The 19,007-nt window shown below is 53.7% G+C and overlaps 3 protein-coding genes across 6 annotated transcripts; all 3 read right to left on the bottom strand.

Moving 5' to 3' along the window:
• Positions 1–93: 93 nt before the first annotated feature.
• Positions 94–5,754, bottom strand: LOC147039444 (BAR/IMD domain-containing adapter protein 2-like). Of its 2 annotated transcripts, XM_085904186.1 has the most exons (13): positions 5,664–5,754; positions 4,250–4,325; positions 3,709–3,795; positions 2,600–2,661; positions 2,447–2,518; positions 2,241–2,381; positions 1,877–1,966; positions 1,587–1,734; positions 1,289–1,502; positions 1,138–1,212; positions 910–1,039; positions 496–545; positions 94–419 (listed from the first exon to the last, which is right to left on the bottom strand). In XM_085904186.1, the coding sequence occupies exons 1-13, from the start codon at positions 5,736–5,738 to the stop codon at positions 386–388; spliced, it is 1,254 nt and encodes a 417-aa protein (XP_085760312.1). In that variant the 5' UTR covers positions 5,739–5,754; the 3' UTR covers positions 94–385. The 2 variants fall into 2 exon arrangements, with proteins under 2 accessions (XP_085760312.1, XP_085760313.1); XM_085904187.1 differs by lacking the exon at positions 3,709–3,795.
• Positions 5,755–6,764: 1,010 nt separating this feature from the next.
• Positions 6,765–8,776, bottom strand: chmp6b (charged multivesicular body protein 6b). The gene is made up of 8 exons (XM_085903807.1): positions 8,527–8,776; positions 8,223–8,332; positions 7,746–7,833; positions 7,580–7,666; positions 7,417–7,482; positions 7,251–7,331; positions 7,111–7,183; positions 6,765–7,027 (listed from the first exon to the last, which is right to left on the bottom strand). Exons 1-8 carry the CDS (start codon positions 8,587–8,589, stop codon positions 6,984–6,986), a joined length of 612 nt encoding a protein of 203 aa, XP_085759933.1. The 5' UTR covers positions 8,590–8,776; the 3' UTR covers positions 6,765–6,983.
• A 498-nt stretch (positions 8,777–9,274) lies between these two features.
• abca5 (ATP-binding cassette, sub-family A (ABC1), member 5) lies at positions 9,275–18,688 on the bottom strand. Of its 3 annotated transcripts, none has more exons than XM_085904247.1 (38): positions 18,554–18,688; positions 17,920–18,065; positions 17,649–17,838; positions 17,402–17,575; positions 17,217–17,314; positions 16,933–17,159; positions 16,722–16,863; positions 16,369–16,557; positions 16,116–16,263; positions 15,837–16,014; positions 15,701–15,759; positions 15,334–15,620; positions 15,122–15,241; positions 14,920–15,058; positions 14,762–14,852; positions 14,551–14,690; positions 14,370–14,489; positions 14,050–14,257; positions 13,819–13,988; positions 13,627–13,754; positions 13,330–13,467; positions 13,122–13,235; positions 12,885–13,055; positions 12,702–12,815; positions 12,485–12,622; positions 12,345–12,416; positions 12,164–12,255; positions 11,965–12,094; positions 11,758–11,875; positions 11,591–11,682; positions 11,342–11,511; positions 11,200–11,275; positions 11,033–11,127; positions 10,843–10,962; positions 10,622–10,774; positions 10,469–10,548; positions 10,333–10,388; positions 9,275–10,234 (listed from the first exon to the last, which is right to left on the bottom strand). In XM_085904247.1, the coding sequence occupies exons 2-38, from the start codon at positions 18,031–18,033 to the stop codon at positions 10,079–10,081; spliced, it is 5,007 nt and encodes a 1,668-aa protein (XP_085760373.1). In that variant the 5' UTR covers positions 18,034–18,065; positions 18,554–18,688; the 3' UTR covers positions 9,275–10,078. The 3 variants fall into 3 exon arrangements, with proteins under 3 accessions (XP_085760373.1, XP_085760374.1, XP_085760375.1); XM_085904248.1 differs by having other exon boundaries at positions 18,539–18,676; XM_085904249.1 differs by lacking the exon at positions 18,554–18,688 and adding an exon at positions 18,204–18,485.
• Between the last annotated feature and the right edge of the window lie 319 nt (positions 18,689–19,007).

The following is a 19,007-nucleotide window of genomic DNA, read 5'->3' on the forward strand; positions in this document are numbered from 1 at the left end:
GGCCTTCCTCCCGTCTCGGCCGGAACAAACGTGACTTGTTTGGATTGACAGACTGCACCGCTTCTTTTGCAAATTTTTTATTGAACTGATATATTTGCTGAAGTCAGCGTTGCACTTTTTTTTTTGCCTTCAAAGCATGCATTTCCTCTTAAAAGGATACATCAATAATATTGCAGCTATACGGCAACATGTCAAGAAATATACTCGACGTAATCATGGAAGTAGTCATGGAGGCCACACTAAGTGGACGGGATGGCAAAGTGGAGAAGAATGTCAGCAGACAGCATCAAACATTTCAATTCTCCACATACGTGTGCAGAGATGCACACTGGGCATGTTCCTCTTGTCAGTCAGCAGCTCGCTCGCTTTATTTATCTGTCCGTTCTCACACTGTGGAAATGAGTTTGATTTCCGAAGCACTGCACACACACAAGAAATCCGAAAAGTCAAATATCATTTGGTGAATCGATGTTTCAGGATTCAGCAGTTGCTCACCTGCCGGCGAAACGGAACGCCATATCGTACTGCTCCGCCGCTGGCTGCGTCTACCCGTAAAAACAAACAAGGGATGTACGAGACGTGAGGACAGAACGCAAGAAATCCATCCATCATTGTAAAAGGACAGCCTGCAGTGGCGCCACCCGCCGCTAGAGGGCAGCAAATGAACGCAAGTTGCGGAAACGTTGTGGCTTCCTTGCATAACTTTGTCAGCCGCTTGCTGAGGCTGACGTGTGTCACTGCGCTCTCCTACGCACCTGACAAGCGCCCCCCCCCCCACAAAATCCTCCACAAGCCTTTATGCAACTCTGCAGCAGGCCTACCTTTACCCCTTATGAAAGATGACATCATCATCAGGCATCACATTGGACTGTCCATGACTTTTTATTCGGTTGAGTGTGTGTTTTGCACCTGCACGGTGAGGCCGTAGGGGCGCGGCCGTCTGGCCGACGGGCGGACGTGGTGGTCGGCGAAGGTGACGACGGCGCCGGTGTCTCTATCCAGAAGGTTTCCCGTGCTGCAGCTCCGCCCGGGATGGAAGCTGCGCATACCACACGTCTTTTAGCATCATCACGTAAACAAGTCGTGACACTCGAAGACGTGAAGCCAGACAGGCGGAAGGCCGTCACATGAACTTGCCTGTGAAAAGGCAGTTGGTCATCGGCGTCGTCCTCTGAGATGACACGCGTGTACGAGAAGGGGAACCAGCCCCGCCTGAGAGGCGTGAGAGCAAAATGTCAACGCGGCGGCGGCAAGAACTGCAGACCGCCAGCGGTGGCTTGGCACTCACATGCGCGTCTTCTCGTTCTCGCCGTAGTGCCAGCCGTCACGGGCCTCGGGCACCAGCAGCGTGACGGCGTCGCCTTGTTGGAAGCTGAGCAGCGTGCCGTTGTCGCCGGCGGCGTGCGAGAAGAGTGCCCGCACCCGCGCCGTCCGCCCGCCGCGCTCCTTCTTCTCCAGGCCCGCCGCCATCGAGCTGGAGCGTGGCAGCGTGCGAGGCTCCGCTGGCGGACAAGAACGAATCGTCTTTTCTTGTGTCACGTGACTTTGATGGGCAGGTGTGTGACAGGAAGGACATGTCGCCTTACCCAGCGAGGTCTTGCTCCCGGCGGGCGCCGCCTTGCGTATGGGCAGCGTGTTGGAGTAGGACGTCTTGCCACGGGGCGGGGCCGCCGCCCCCGCTGCTACTTGGGACTCGGACCACTGGTAGTGTTCTCCGCCGGCCTCCATCAACCTCTGCGACGACATGTGACAAACACCTTCAAATTGAGTCACTTGACTAGCAACGCTCGCTCAATAACTAACTCGTGAGTTGTTAGCACATGTCCCTAATCAAACGTCCCGTGAGTGAATTTGTAGTGAATGAATCCAGCGCCACCTGTGGGCCGCCGCTGCCGCTTCTGAGCGCCGCCAGTTGTGGAGGTCCGACCAATGTTTTGGCGCCCGCCTCCAGCACGGCGCCGCTCATCTGCCGGCAGGACGACAAAGCAAAAGTGGCTGTAAAAATGATCGCTCAATCGAGAAGGGTTTCCTATCAGACCGGTCGCCATGACAACGCAGTCAGGGAACTCTCGAGTGTTACATCATTGCTTTGTGTGCTTCCTGTCTCCATCACAGTCTCCTGCCCACGCACACATAAGTGGGTCAGCGTCATTTGAAATGAAAGTGGAGCCCACTCGGCCGGATGGGTCGGCCATCTTGACGTAGCGCAAAGCGTGGAAACACACGAAAACGCCGCTAACCTGCGCATCCTTGTCGCCGCCGTGTTTGCCGAGCGTCTTTCCGCTCTGACTTTTGCGCCGCAGCTTCTTGAGTTCGTTCTGGCACTTTTCCAAACTCTCCCCTTTGCTCCTGTGCTCCGTCTGGTACTTCTTGAGCGCCGCCTGCGGGGAGCAGCGCCGGTCAGTGCTGGCCAGCAGACGTGCAAAGCGGGCGAGCGCTCGCTTACGTTGAGGTAGCGAGCGTCCATCTGCACTTTCTTCTCCAGCTCGGTCAACAGCTCGTTGTGAAACGACTTGAGCTGCAAAGGAACAAAGAAAAAGGTCAAGCCGAGTTTGGGATGGGAACCTTTTGACACACGCGACCCTAGTGGCGCTCTCACCATCTCCTCCAGCTGGATCTGGATCCGCCGGTGCACTTCGGCCATCTGCAAGAGGACCTCCCCTGCGGTAGAGCACACAAGCGCCATTAGACAAAATTTGGGACCAGCACCAGCAATATGGAGCAAGATGAGCATGAGGAGCCAGATGAATGATGATGATGATGATGATGAGAAGCCACATGAAGCATATAGGCGTGCGTGCATGCGTTACCTACATGCTGTGTCTTCTGAATGTGCGCCACGTTGAAAACACAAGAACAGAAAAAGTATTTTAGAAAAGGACTTTTAGCGCCACTTGTTAGGAAACATCGGCACGACGCCAACGGGAAAGTCCAGCCGACTTATTTTTATGTCTGGGAGCGACTTAAACGCGTCACGACAATTCCGTTCAACGTGACCTCGTGACCTCTCAAACGCTTTTCGCACGCACAAACGATTGATATTTATTTGACTCGCATCCACTGAAAAGAACTCGGCAACTATTGTCAGCGGCCCTTTTTGTTCATCTTCGTCTTTTGCGAGCGGAAGTAAAGCGCGAGCCTCTGGCCTCACCTCACCTTCCCTTCATGACCATATTTGGTCGCCCCGGCGGAAGCCATACGGCAGCAGCGTCCGCCCTCCTCCTCTTCCAGAGGAGCTTCGCTCATCTATTCTTAGCAGCCGACATCTCTTGTCAGCGGAGGGAGAGAGAGAGAGAGCGAGCGGGGGCAGAGGCGCCCGAGACGACGAGGGTGAGGAGGCGGCGTGGCTCATTCGTCATCAGCTGTGACAACGCGCCTCGCCAACATCATGTGATGGCTTCCCCCCTTGGAAATGGCATCCACTCTGTCCCCCCCCTCTCAAAAAACATAAACGGAGTTATATTGTAGCGAATCCAGTAGGCTGCAATTGAATTGCGATGTTCCTCTTTGGCCACTGAGGGGCGCTACACTAGCTGCCATACAAACGGAGGAAGAAGATTGATCACCATTGTCAGCCATTCCATAAGTGGAGGTCCAACAACGAAACCACGAGTCGACGACGAGCCACTGGCGAGCGCTGTGACCCGACGCAAACCCCGACCGAGGCGCCTCGCCGCAGCCCGCCGGCCGGCCGGCGCGAGGACTCACCGAGCTCCTTGGCGCCTCGGCTGTCGCCGGCCACCTCGCCCATCTGCATCAGAGCGTGGAAGTAGCCCTTTGCTGCGGACGTGACACCTGCAAATATGGAAAAAGTCCACAGCCGTCATCTCCGGCGACCGCTTGGCTACTCGCCACCGACAACTCAAGTCACAAATGCTATGGAAGCATCGATTGCACGAGTACGACCCTTTGCATCTTTTGGAGGACGAGTCGACGAGTTACTACTCCGTCCTCCTATTCGACGCTGCCCTGCTCCCGTTTCACAAGCCTCATGACGCCGTCTGGCCTACTTGCCGCCCGCCCCGGCGACATTTCCTGAATGTCTCCAACCGACTTCTTCGTAACGTTGCGATGCGTAGCTTATGGTTTGAGTTTGCGTGCTACAAAAGAGCGAAAAAGTCTCCCTTGGTCATGAAGCTTTGGGGTCCCGACCGACCCCGAAGGAAGCGGACCAAGCGTGAGGTGAAAAGAGGACGATGGATGGATGGATGGAAAGACAAACGCAAGACAGAGAGAGCAGCATACTCACTGGTCAACGCCTTCTCGTAGCTTTTGCCCATGGCCACAAAGTTCTTCAGGCACGGGTTGAACTGCTCCATGATGGACTGCAGCGGGCAACAACACGTTAGTCGCTGAGTGAGCGAGCGCGACTGGCAACAAAAATCTCATCACGGTGACACGCAAGCGGCGCTTTAATGGGCCACGCACACACACACACACACAGTAAGAAGAGTTGCACAAGTGTCCGACCTTGAGCAATCACCCGCTGCACTTGCTAATTAGTTTTGGGGCGCTTGTTTGAGGTCCAGTTGAGCGCAGTGTGACATCACAGGTCGGGTGACTTGCAAAGCAGCCGATAGCAGCACGAGTCGGACTTGGTGTTGCTGCGTTTGCATCTTTAATCAGCCAAATGGAAAAAAAAGGGGGGGGGGGGACTGCATTGTTCCTCCAAATACATGTGAAAATGTATTGAAAGGGAGTTTTGAGAATTCCTGGACTGAAAAGAACGGCAAACATGGCGGTGACACAAAAGTAGGGCAAACGTATGTGTGGCAGAATCTTTTCTTATGTAAGGAGAGGGGGTGCATGGGGCTCATGTATGTGTGTGGTGAGTCAGCGCTTACATAAAGAGCAGCAGGTTGGCATCATGTCGGGCTGCAAATTGCTGCACAGCCAAGTGGTGCCATCGTAAACCGGTGGGGGTATGATGGGATGGGTTCGTGGGGCAATTGGGGAGGGGGGGGGGCATTTTATCACAGCTAAGACAACACTTGTGCACTTATCAGTGTGTGCATGCTGGGATTCCGAGTGGCACTGCAAGAAAACGCAGATGGTGTTTGTCTGTTTGTCTTTCTGTCCCAACAACAACAACATAACCTCCTCCAACGCACGCAATTATCATCATCATCATCATCATCATCATCATCATCATCATCATCATCATCATCACGACTCAGTGGGTAAGCCTACACAGACACACAAAGACACACAGCATGAGTAAATGCGCGGGATGGCAAATTTGCATCAGCCTCAAAATTTAATCACACTGGAGATTTTCTTTTACAAATGAATTAAAAAAAATCCACTATGCCGGTATTGCACACGGATGTTCTTTCCTTTGGTGGACCCCAAAACTGATGGCCCGTGACTTGAGTCTGACCCCCGCGTGCACAACAAACCCAACCACAAAAGGTGCCCCGACGTGTGGGCAAGGAGAGCCACCGTTGCGTTCATGGAACGGACAAACACACGAATATAAAATGACAACACTCGCAAAGAGCTCGAGGTTAGAGATAGACAAAGTTTGCTATTACCGATACGATAAAGGGGCTCGCGATGTGTAAAAAAAAAAAGTGTAAAAAGAATAGAGTTGATGAATCAATCATCCATCATCAATGAAGTCGGTGTGTGCTTATGTGTCCGTGCGTGCACGCGCGGGTTACCTTGTAGACGTTCTCGGTGATCCGGTGGACTTCGTCGGTTCTGGACATGTTTGCTGGCGAGACGTATGTCTGCATGTGCTCTTTTATAGCAAAGTTTCCACGAGAGCGTACCTGCGAACCCACGCGTGCGTGCGTGCGTGCGTGCACGCGGGCGGCGCTTGCAGAGGCAGAGGCGGATGGCGCCGCCTTCGCGGATCCTGGGAGAGGGGGACGCTGATGACGTAGGAGCCGACGCCGATCCACTCCAACGGCTCCAAGCTATCAATTCTGACGCTCCGATGTATGTTCGGATTTTGAGTAATGGAATCGATTTAGTTCCGGTGGGGAAGTCGCGAGTCACTATAGGGCTTTTTTTTTTCGTTTTTTTTTCCCCTTAATGGCGTCAGTCAACGCTGCGTCTCTGGCCACGCCCACTGCACTGCGTCGATCAGATGGATGGAGCACCCATTTACGCAACGGGCGCACGCGCACACGACCCCCCCCCCCCCCAAGCGCATTATGATATCGCTTCCTCACACTTTTTCTGCAACACACTAAAAGACACGCGCACGCACGACGTCGCACAAATCAGCGCTGAACCAAGCAAACTTGTGTGATTGGCTGGACATGGCGCAAACGTCACAAGCCAGCAGCTCAAACAAAGGCGGTAAAAGGACACCAAAGAAAAAAAAAAAAGCTGAGGTCACCTGAAGGACGTGGGGGTGCGCACACCCACCGCCACGCAACTCCACATCCACGCGCGTGATTCATTGGCGTCGGCGGCATGGTTGGGTTGCCATACTCGCGGATATGTCGCCGCAAGGCGTTCAGAACCACTTTTTGCAACAAGATTTAATTTTGATCATTGCTCTTGCCTTTTCTCCTGTGTTAGTTGCAATACTTGTCATTTGTTCTTTGGATTTAATATTCCAAACACCCTCGCTCGTTTGAAGGTTCGTGGAGTAGTCGGCTCTTTGGTTTCCCCCGTTTATGAATAAATGCTCAAAAACAAGCTTTTGCTGCCCCCTAGCGGTCAAGACCAAGAACAGCAGCGGTGGCAGGATCCACGCTTGGAAAGCTCATTTTATTGCCGCAATAAAGGAGCTTCTCACACCAGAGGAACTTTGACAAAAATGCTTCCATCTTGCTTTCTGCTTTTATTTTAAAATCGGCGCCATTAAAAACAAAACACAACATTAACAATTTGTGTATTTTTCTCGCACAGGGAATAGCAATGTTGCGGTTCCAAATTGCAGGGCGTGACAGGTCTTCTTGGAAAAATACTCATCACGCTCGTCCCTCAAGGTTGTGAAGAAGCTGAAGGTCATTAGATTCCCATCTTCATGCGGCCAACATTTCCGCCTTCTTCCTCGGACGTTCGGTCGCTAAAGGAGACGACAACGGGTTAGGCGTTGGATTCCGGGGCATCTTTGCATCGTGCTGTCAGAAGACGGCGCCCGAGACGAACCTGCTTTCTCCTCGGCGGCCTCGGGAGCGTTGGGCAGTTGGTGCGAGGGGACGTCCGGAAGCAGCACGTCTTCCTGCGCCGGAAAGAAAAAGCAGCATTAGAACAATGAGGCCGAGATAGCGGCGGCTATGGCGGCGCACCTGAGTGATGGCCTCCAGCTCGGCCAGAACGGCGTCTTCATCGTCCTGGGACAACGAGCCCGATAACATCTCGTCGATTTGCTGAATGGGGAAGATGGCACAAAACCAATTGGGCGTTACTTACAGTGCTCATATTTCCTGCCGATCAAAAGTCACGCCCACGCACCCTTTGATACTCGATGGCGTCCTGCGTCTCGTCCAAGATGCGCTCCACTTCTTCCACGGACATGACCTTGCAAGAAAGGTGCAACAATGAGCCGATAGCAGCGACACGGCGGATTGGCCGCCGATGTACACTTTGACGCTCCACTTATGTGACCGTGACCAACCTGCTGCATTTTCTTCAGGCACTCGTTCCCCACGCGCAGTCCGTCGATCACCTTCTTCTCAATCTGGGCGAACTCGAGGTCCTGAACCTAAAACACGATCAAGATGGAGCAACGGTGAGGGAGGCCAAGCCGAGGGGGCGTGGCCTCGCAATCACGGCCGCCCCACCATGCGCTCCAGGTTGCTGATCTGGTTGTCCGTCTTGTCCAGCAGTTGATCCTGGTAGCGCTTCTTCTTCAGCAGCAGCAGCGCTTTACTGAAGGCGACAAAAGCCACGTGTGAGAATCTCTTAAAAACACGGCGGCGTTTCCGCTTTGCGTAGTCGCCGTGCCGGGATGGACGAGGCTGCCGTTTGGGGTTTGCGATCGTTGCGATCGATCGGTTCAAAGAGCACCATCGTTGCTCTTCACTCACGCTTCATTTGCCTTGATGTGATTGGCAGCCTCGCCGCTTGGCTCTGGTTGTTTACAGTCAACTCATTTCCTGCCTGTGTTTGTTCAAGAAGACCGGAGAAGACAACATACGTGCACCGTTGTGAGGTTGGGGACAAAATCCCAATTAGACTTTCTTGTCCCTATAGTGATGGTATTAGTAGGTAGGTGCAGTTCCAATGTGCCAATGTTGGTGGTGCTAGTTGGGACTTACTCTTTCCTTCCATTTTTCAGAAGTTGCTTGGCTAACAGTCGTTCCTTCTCCAACTGCAGCTCGATCTTCTTCTGGTACTGCCTCAGTTTATCTCGTTGCTGTTTCAGTTGCTGAAAAGACGCAAAACATTCGCGTTAACTGTCTCAGCCTACCAATAGCGGATGCAACAGTTCGCAATAAATCCAACTGGCCATCACGATATGTTTCCGTGATTGACATGGGCTAATTTGTACAAGTTTGCCTGTGATCTCACGTTCTTTTGTTTCCGATGCTAATTGCATGCATCGACTGGGCATATACTGACCAAAACGGCCTTGTCTTGTTCCGTCACTCGAGTCTGCTTCTTTTTGGCAAGCAGAGTCCCCATCGTGACGAAGCATAACAGCCGACGCCGTTACATAAATCAGCGTACAGCTCGATCAAATGATGATTTGTGTTGTTACACCTGATTAAGAAAAAAAAAAAAGACGAGCCTCAACAAGACAGCAAGTGCTGCCTAGCTAACAGGCTGACACCCGGAAGTATGACGGTGGCTGCGCGGGGACAAAACTAAAAGGCAAAAAAGGGAAAACGCGTTTTAGCTCAAATCCACGCGGGATTAAATTTTACACGGGGGAGTGAAAACAAAAATAGTTTGCACACATTAGACCAATATGGAAACCACTCAAGCCAATTTGACTTCACCGTCTTTTCACCGTGAGAGGACCACAGACATGTTGCGGGGCAAAAATATGCAAACACTGGAATGGATACCCTTGAATTAATGGCGGACAGACGTTTTGAATTGCTCTATCGCCATCTCGTGGTGAATGTCTGAAGCCCATGAATTAAACCATTAAATTACATTAAATTAAATAAAAAATAATAATGGATTCAAAATAAAATTGTTAAATAAAATAAATGATTTATTCATATATGTGTATATATATATTATTTGTATTTGTTAATTTCATCTAATTCAAATGTATTTTAATGTAATGGTTTAATTAAAAAAAGAGAAATTTACAATGAAAATAGCCACGCCCACATCCAAAAGTAGGTCACAGAGTCAATTAGGGACACAAATAACAGGCTTTATTGTGTGTGGAGCACATAATTTTCCATCGGCATTTGTTCCCACAATGCTATGGTCTGTTTACTTTCCGTCTAATGTATTGTGGGTAAAATGTCAGCTCAAAATACGTTGGGTAATCAATTATTCAATACCAATAAACACATCAGATGATACAAAACAAGAATAATGTAATACATTAATTCAGTAGTTTCAGGGAAATCCCAAAAATAAATGTTGCCCACCCCTGGTACTCAGCTGGTTCTGCATCAGTGTGAAATGAAGGGACGGGATCTAAAGTCCAGTATTGTGATCATGCTACTGAGACAAGGTGAGCTGCTTTGGTGCTTCCATCTTGGGACGGATCACATTTCCACAAAAATCAAAGAAACCTAAAACTAAATAAGTCCTTTCATGCCTCCTTCACCTGTGCCTTCCAAAAAACATCAGCAAAGCTGGCATTTGTGTGTTCATAGTGCACGTTGACACAGAAGTGGCTCGAGCGTTGATTTGGCAGTGTGAACGGGGCTCAGGAAGTCTTACCTCCGTCTTTTCGCATTCTGCTTCAGTGTTTTCTTTCACCCTGGACGATTTGCACTTACTTTCAAAAGAGACATTGAAAAAGTCTCCTTTGTGCTGTCCGTTCCTCACGGATATTGAGAAATCAGGACATTCTGGCCTTCACGCAGCTGCCGCGGCCTTTGACGTAGGCTTCGGTAAGCCGTGCAAATGGGCTGCTAAAGATTTGGCGCGACACACACGCAGTGTTTTTCTATTTTTTTTTTTTTTTGCACACGGGAGGTGCTCACAGCTGTCGAACGACACTGTCGGCGGCGCGGTTGTCACCGGAGCGGTCGTCGAGGGTCTGTTCGTTTGACAAGCGGCGCCACTGGAAGGTTGTGCTGAGCGAGCCCGCCTGGTCGTCCTCGTTCTCCTGCTCCTTGGCGAACTCCAGAAAGACCTGAATACGAGACACCATTTGTACCCAAATCCATACAAAACATTTTTTGGGCTAGGCTAGTCAAAGTCTCGAGTTGTCTGACTGGGGGTGTGTCTCACCTGTTCCAGAGTGGACTGCGAGAAGTTGTATTCCTCCAACTTGTACGTTTGCTTCACTGCGGACACACATGACAAAAACCTGAGTTGATGACATCACCACATTTGCCATATGTGTATGTGTGTGTGCGTGACTGACGGCGCTCCAGCTGCGAGAAGGCGGTGGCCAGAGAATGGACGTCCTCCGTGGGGATTTTGTACGCCATCAACGTGGCAAAGCTGTCGCGAGAAACACGCCATCAAACGACATGCGCGAGAGCCATCGGCCCTCTTTCAAAAGGCGTGTTGTCACCTCTCCTGTCTGGAGGCGTGCGGAAAGATGGCCATTATGTCCTTGTGCACCAGCGTGGTCTGGCGGAGCCCCGCGCCGGCCTCCCCGAGTTTCAGCTCCAGGCCGTAGCTTCTGCCGTACTTGGCCTTCAGGTGCTGGATGGAGCCCAGGCACCTGCGGGACGGACGTAAGACGGGTAAGACTTTGGAGGCTCGGGGCGAGGCGCAAAGACGGGGACGCGCCTGAGCCGGCCCGACACCAGGATGGCCACGCGGTCGCACACGGCCTCCGCCTCTTCCATGTAGTGCGTGGTCAGCACGGCGCCGCGCTGGTGGTCCCTCAGGGCGGCTCGGATGGCCCTCCTAAGGAGTAAAGCGAACCAATGACAAACTAAAAAGCGCATTTGTGTCCGTGTCACGGAGGCAGGCTGACCACACGCGCTGTTTGGACTCGGGGTCCATCCCGGCCGACGGCTCGTCCAGCAGGAGTGTCTCGGGGTTCCCGATCATGCTCAGCGCGAAGCAGAGCTGGCGACGGAAGCAAGCGCAACGTCAATAGCGCCGCTCGCTTTTTGCGCAAGCGGCGTCGGGCGCACTCACTTTTCTCTTGAGTCCTCCGGACAGAGACTTGGCCTGCTTGCGCACGTGCTCCTTCAGCTCCAGAGCGTTCAGCACCCTGCGCGACAGCAGCAAAAGAGTTCCAAAAGAGCCGAGCCGCGCTAACGGACCTGAGTTGACGCACCGCTGGATGATCTCGGGGGCGTCGCGTCCCTTCAGCCCCTTGACGGCTGCGTAGACCTCCAGGTGCTCAAGCAGTGTCATCCTGGGCCACAGAGGGTTGACCTGGGGGCAGTAACCCACGTGCTCCGGGGGGGCGCCCCACAACCCCGTGCCAAAATCTCCCATCAGCACCTGAGGACACCATAAAGAACTGATTTGTGCCGACTTGCCAGATAATTTATCATCTTGTTCATTTCAACTTTTGATGTACCTGTCCGGCCGTGGGCTCCGTCTCCCCAGACAGCATGTGCATGACGGTACTCTTGCCCGATCCGTTTGGGCCCAACAGTCCGAGAACCTCGCCTGGAGAACGACGACATGCGACGGCCAGCGATCAGTGATATGGTCATTTTCAATTTTGGCTGGCTCACAAGCGACCTTTTCGAACACAGAAGGAGACGTTCCTGGTGGCCACTTTTCCACTCTTGCTGAGAGCAAAACCTTCCCTGCGACTTTTGTACATCTTCCTCAGGTTGCTGGCGACCAGCACTGGCTTCTATGGAGAGGAAGGCTAAAAACTCAACGCGAGCAAACTTGGTTAACTCTCACAAGGACACTTGGTCACAAAAAAACATCGACTCGTACCTCGTCGCCGGGGCGGCAGCTGAGCGCCTCTTTGACCCTGGCCTTCTCCATCTGGATGTCGGCGTCCTCGTGCCAGTCCGGGCCGTCTTCGGGGTTGCGTTCCACTTTGGGCCTCCGCGCCGATGAAATCCTGCCAGGAGAGGACGACGCAAAAAGAGAGTTGGCCAAGACACGTGGCAACGCGAAAGCGGCGGCTGACCTGCACAAGCCGTCCGTCCTGAAGGTCCTGCCGCCGTGACGGCGCTCCAGCCAGCGCAGGAGCAGCAGCAACAGCACGCACTGTAGATACGGCTGGGCCCGCAAAAAACACACAACACGCTGGTGACGTCACAAAAGCAAAACGCCGCCTGCGACGCAATGCTGCTTGTCGCTCGACTTACCGCAAAAACGGAGACCAGCAGATTGTTGAACACAAAGTCTTTGTCAGGATGCGACGACGGCAGGAAGGAGCCCTGGGCAGCATCGATCAATCAAGTCAGTCGGTCAAGTCCGAACGGGTCGGGTGCTACTGGACTCGTACCGTGGCGATGCAGCCCAGGCAGCCCATGAGCGGGTAGAGCGGGTTGAAGATGCACAGGGTGTTGTGGACCAGTTGCGTCACCTTGTTGCTGTTGCTCACCAGAGGAAGGTGGACCAACGAGCCCGACACCACGCACGCCTGACGCCGGCGAGGCAACGTTTAGAAGAGAGCAAAAAGGGCGGGGCTCATCCACACGACGGCGGCGGCGGCGGCTCACCATCATGCAAACGATGGACATGAAGTCCCGGTTGCTTTGGACTCGAGAGAAGCTGAAAGAGCAGACGTACGTGAAGAGGACGACGGCCGGAACGAAGCCGGCGCTGCAGAAGATCTGAGGGCGAGAGGTCAACGTCAGGCGCCGTCGGCGCGCCTCGCTCAGACAAAAGGCGGCAATGCAGACCACGGCGCTCAGGTTGCTGGCCGTGAGCAGGTTGTCGCCGTGGAAGGAGAAGAGGGTGACGCTCATGCACGACACCACCAGATAGAAGAGGGGCACGTCCACGGCCGCCTGTCCGCACCAGTAGGCCGACGGGATCAGGCCTGACACGCGCAGCGTCGTGCGGCACTTGAGCTGAGGGCGGGCCGGAAACAACAGTTGTCTTTTTTTTTTTTTTGTCCTCGACAGCCGCTCGCTCACCTCTCGGTCTCGCACGTGCTCCATGGCAAAATAGGCGGGCATGCCGGCCGTCAGCATTCCCAGCAGGACGGATTCGATGACGATCAGAACGCGGGCGACCACCAGCGGGAGTTGCTGTGGGACGCAAACGAGACAACCGAGTCACGACACGCGGCCGATGCTTATGTTGCCGTCCGTAAATGGATTCCCGTGCAGGAGCCGTACTCACGTAGTCGAAGGGTTTGCTCCAAGTGCGGATACGGGCGGAGCTGTTGAGGCCTCGCAGCAGAGCGTTGCTCAAGATGTTGACGCTCATGGGCAGCGAGTGCACCGTGGTGCTGTTGAAGGCCAAACTGTACGTGAAGCCCTGCCGAGCCCACAACAACAAGCCAAAACATTCCTGTGTCAATGCCTACTCTACGCTACGGGGAGGGATCGCTTTGCGTTTGCGCCATTGCCTGCAAAAAAAAAAAAAAAAGCAACGCAAGCCATCTTTTTGTCACGTTGCGACGTCTCAAAACAAAACCTTGCCGGATCCCGTCACGTTGATGGCGGCGCTGTGCGGAGCCGCCGCCATGTAGTCGCTGACGTTGCTCAACTCCACCGCGATGCCCTGCCCTTCCACGTTGCGCACAAAGTCGGAAACGTCCGCACCTGCGGCGATGGGACGCGTGAGGCCGGCCAGCGAGATGGTCGCAAATATTAGGCGCTGGCTCACCTGTGGAGTTGCAAAGCAGGAGGCTGCTGGCGTATCTGCGGGGGGGCTCCTTCGGGCCCAGGAGGTACGCGGCGGGCAGGAACCGGCGGCTTGGTGAGTGGACCAGGATGTTCCCGGTGAACAAGGACAAGAGCAGCAAGGTGGCCACGAACACCAGCACCAGGGACAGCCTGTCGGACAAGCCCCACACACGCTTTCTGGCTGACCCACACGTGGTGCCGCTCAACTTACACGTAAATCAAGGCCTTCCTCTCGCGCCACAAGTTGAGCATGTGGAGCCAGGCCACACAAGCAAACTGCTGGCGCCACAACGCCGCGCCCCGCGCCAACTCGGCCCGGTCCGAGAACATCAGCAGCCGCTGGTCCGACTCGTCGCCGTAGAGCGTGGCGCCGGCGAACTCGCTGCCTTCCGCCACCTCCCGGTTGAACACGCTGTAGTCTTTTGTTTAGCAAAACCAAAACAAAAAAAAGATAGCAAGGTCACATGACTGGGATTGAAGTTGTTCTAGAAAAAAAAAGACGTGCCCTATTAGTTTGGAGGCGGATGTCACCTGCTTTGTCCACTTCCGTCTCCGCCTCCAGACGCAGAAAAACGTCCTCCAGCGTTGTCATGGAAACACCATAGTTAACCAGGCCGAGGTCGGGTCGGGCGTCCAGTTCTGAGAACAAACCTGCCGCCACAACAAAATGAAAGCATGCCTTGGGGGGCAACAAAAATAGGTGAAGGCGTACCCGCAAAGGCATCCATGCTCTCGAAAGGCAGCGTGAAGTTGAGCTCCGCCTCCTGCTGTCGAGTCAGCTTGGCTTTGGGAATGTGCCGCTGGACCAGCGAAGAAATACTGGCCACATCGCAGCGGTCGCTGACGGACATCCTGACGGGAGGTGCGATGGGATGGGTGAGGCGGGGTTGAAACCAGTGGAAAGTGACGCCGGCGCCAAGTACCTGAGATGATAGCCCACGCCGCACTTGGTCTTGAGATAGATGGAGGAGCCCACACATTTCAGGCGGCCTTGCGAGATCACCGCTTTGCGATCTGGACGCACCACATGCACAAAAGTCACAAGGGGGGTCCCTGTGTGTGTCTGTGTGTGTGTGCGTACCAGCGAGAATGTCGGCCTCGTCCATGTAGTGCGTGCTGAGGACGATCACTCGGCCGGCCCTGCGACTCTTCAGGAGGGACCACACTTGATGTCTGGAGGACGGGTCCATGCCGGCCGTGGGCTCGTCCAGGAGCAGGATCTAAAAAAGCCGCCTCGTCAAACTTGAGCCAGAGTGCGTCGCTGGACAGAGTGAGGGACTTACCTTAGGGTCTCCCAGGATGGCGATGCCCACTGACAGCTTCCTTTTCTGGCCTCCACTCAGATTCTTGGCTTGAGCAGACATGATCTTCTCCAGATCTAGATCCTTCAGCACTTTGGACACCTTTTTTTTTTTTTAAATCAGAATAAAAAGATGTTCGACATTTTGTAGGATTGATCACGACGACGAGATGAGAAAGCTTCCGCCACCGTTACCTCGGCGTCCACGTGGGCCGGCGGGATGCCTTTAATGGCGGCGAAGATGTTAAGGTGCTCCTCCACGGTGAGGACGTCAAAGAGGATGTTAAACTGCGGGCAGACGCCCACCAGCCGCTTCATCTCGGGACCGTTGGCGATCTCCACCAGCGGGGAGCCATAAATGGTGGCCGAGCCGCCGCTGGGCGGGCAGATGCCGCACAGGATGTTTATCAGCGTGGACTTCCCGGAGCCGCTGTGCCCCAGCAGAGCCGTGATCTGGCCCTCGTAAATGTCAAAGGTCAGACCTGCAAACGGAAACGTGGCACTTTTGAAGGCGCGATCGCTTTTTGTGATGCGGAAAATGCGGTGTGAAGGCGTGGCCGACCTCTGAGGGCCTCCACGGTGTTGTCTTTGTCCTTGTACACCTTGCTGATGTTGTTGATGCTGCCGGAGAGGCAGAGCGCACACAAATGACAGTTTTGAACACACGTTTGGGATGGAGGAGGGGCCACCAGACTTACCGGATGGCCTCTCTGCCTCGGAACTCCGGCGAGACGGCCTCGGTCGACTCGCCGCCGCCGGGAGCGCCGTTCACCTCGGCTTCGTACGGCGAGGTCACTTCCGTGTAGCGCTCGCTGCATTTGGACCAGTAGGACGGTTTCAGGAAATAGAGCAGGGACCTTCGCATCCCAAACTCGCCTGCGGGAAGAAAAAAAAAATTCCGCCCAGACTTGTCAGGTCCCATTTGCTCCCATTGAAAGAGCGAGCGGGCGGACAGACTCCTGAAAGCGAGCGCTCACCCGGTAGCACCTGGTCCAAGTAAATGGCAAGCAGCAGGTAGAGAAGGCAGTCCACAACCAGCATGACCAGCGGCACGTAGAGCGGATGAGGCCCGCTGGCTAGGGAGGCTAACACGGCGCCGTCCCCTTGGGCTTCCAGGTACACCACCTGGGGGGGGGAAACAATCCATAGCATGCAATTAAAGATGCGCTTATGACTCGTTTGTTGGGATCGGTCACGTTTCGGAGCTTTGCAAAATATAGCAGCCGCCACCTGCGCGATGCCGATGGAGAAGGCCGCAGGCGAGAGCAGGCAGAGGATCCAAACCAGCACTTGCGGGAAATCCGTCATCAGGATGGTGAAGAGCGACAGGCATCCAAAGACCACCGTCAGCATGGAGCCCACCGTGCTGGCGAACTTTGGCTTCTTGAACATCGGCGTCAGCATGAAGGAGAAGAAGATCTGCGCACACGTGAACTTGCTCATTTACAGCCATTATTACTCACAGAAGTCAGTTGAGAAGGTTCACCAAAAAGAACTCTGCTGCCACCTGGTGGCTTTGCGGTACTATCACACAGTCAATTTCGGGCTTCGTTTGGACAAAAGTAGAGCTGTCGGCTACTCACGGAGGAAATGCCGTAGAGGAAGTTGAGGGAAAAGACGAGCAGGAAGTTGCTGTTGGGGAAGAGCGCCGTGGAGGTGGCGATGATGGACATCAGGACGGACATGGCGCCCACCAGGACGGCGTACAGCAGCCCCCACGACATCCTGTGGGATGAGCCGATGGGCTTGGAGCAAACGGTCAGCGGTCAATCGGGGCTGGCGCCGCGCATTTACCAGAAGGCCGAGTCGTAGAGGCCCATCATGCTCATGGTGTCTTTGATGCGCCGCTCCTTCTCCGCCGCCACGTTGACAATGAGGAAGGTGACGAAGGGCGTGAAGGCCAGCACCAGGTAGATGGAGATCAGAGCACGCGGGAACTTGTGCACCTCCACCCAACCCGGCTGACCCATCATCACCGCCTGCACGTCCATCTCACTCCACACCGCGCGCTTGGTCTGCATCTGCGATCGGTCGCAGGCGTCAGCGCCACGACCGCATGGATGGTGAGCGAGTCTCACCTGGATGATGGCGGCATCAATCAGCGACTGGAGGCGGACGAATCCCGAGTACCAGTAGTTGGCCGCTCGGCAGTTGCTGGTACTGCTCAGACAGTTGCCTGCGGAACAAAGTCGAGCGCAGAAATTCGCCTGCGTGCATACTCAGCGTGCCGTGGATGGCGTGCCGTGCAACGCCCCGCCGCTACCTATGGACTCGGTGAAGTCACTGGGCTGCGGCAGCTGGTTGTAAGGAAACCGCAGGCTGTAGGAAGTGGCCGACGGGTCAGTGAAGACCACACCCACCAGGCCGGACGGATCGTACGTGCTGGCGTTCTCCAGAGCCGCCTCGCTGGCGAACGTCTCCAACATGTCCAGGAGGTCTGCATAAAACGTTCAACGTGTTGGTGTGCAGGCCCATGTTTGCTAATATGTTTGGAGGTGTGGGCGCCTTACTCATCTCGCGGGCCACCTCGTCCATGATGCGGCTGGTGACGTTGGTGACGGGCGTGTAGCCGATGGCGGCGGTGAAGATCACTTTGTCCGATCGCAGCTCCATAGTGGACACTCCATTGTAGTAGATGTGTGGATTTTGATTGCTAATGACGATCAGCAGAGCCAGAAGCAGCAGGGGCAGGATCACTTCCTGCAAGCGCAACATCGACCTTTTACACTTCCGCGGCTTCACATTTGTTCCTTCGACGGTGTACTCCAAAAGAGACCCCACCTGCAAGCTCTGCTGTTTGGTCCTCCACTTGATGAGCACATTTTTGTGGAGAAGACTTCGGGTTTGCTGCCACACTGCAGCATCTCGGCTACTCCCGGCGTGCTTGGCGTGCATACCGCAGCTCGTCTGCCCAATGCTGGCCTCACCTGTAACACACGCATGCGTGCACGCGCATTGAAGTGCAGCAAAACAAAAGGCACACATGCACGCACGTAAAGAGCACAGAAAAGATGTCAATTCCTTCCATGTTTTCATACAGCAATAAGATGAAAGCAAACACGCACTTCTTTTTATCACCACCAGGTTTTAAGAAAAAGAATGATAAAACACCAAGGCAGCTATCACTATAAAGTATTTGTCCGACGTAAATAGAAAATGAAGAAATGTTGGCCCGCCAAGCAGCTATTGTCCAAACTACCGAGTTGGTTACGCCTTCTTTGGTGAATATTATTTGCTTTATTGCTGCCGGAAAAGTGGATATAATTAGAGTCAACGTTGCTAATAACAATAATAATATTGTCATCAATGCCTCTTTGGCAATAAAGGCGGTAAGACAACGGTAGAGCCCGCAAGCGTCAGACACTCAATCGAAATATGGCGCTGAAAGCTAAAAACATACATTTGATAAACTCACGTAGGACATGAAGATTATGAAGGCATTTAATAAGGCCTTTGCAAGGTGGATCTTTTTGGGTTCGTTTAGCGTTCGTCGCTTACTTCCTGTTGTCAAAGTGCACGCCCCTCACAACACGACGTCGACCAATCAGAACCGCTCCGGGTGTATGGTATGAATGACAGAGGCTTGCGTCAATCGGATGAGGCGACAGTTGACGTCAGAAACGCGACTTAAAGAAAACAAAAGACGCAACTCAACGTGTAACAAATCAGGCGGTGCGCATAAGCCCCCCGTAGAAACAAAGACAAAGTGTGAAAATTACTATATGGAAATGACTTTATATAATAAAGTCTATGGACATCACAGAGCTAAATGTCCTTATTTTTCTTTGATACACTGACCAATTACAACCGTCTGTTCAAACTCATGCTGCGTTCCGGAACGTTTTCGGAAAAGGACTGGGATGCCACCT

The sequence above is a fragment of the Syngnathus leptorhynchus genome, chromosome 22 (assembly GCF_054491065.1).
Source record: "Syngnathus leptorhynchus isolate UIUO chromosome 22, UIUO_Slep, whole genome shotgun sequence".
NCBI classification, from domain to species: domain Eukaryota; kingdom Metazoa; phylum Chordata; class Actinopteri; order Syngnathiformes; family Syngnathidae; genus Syngnathus; species Syngnathus leptorhynchus.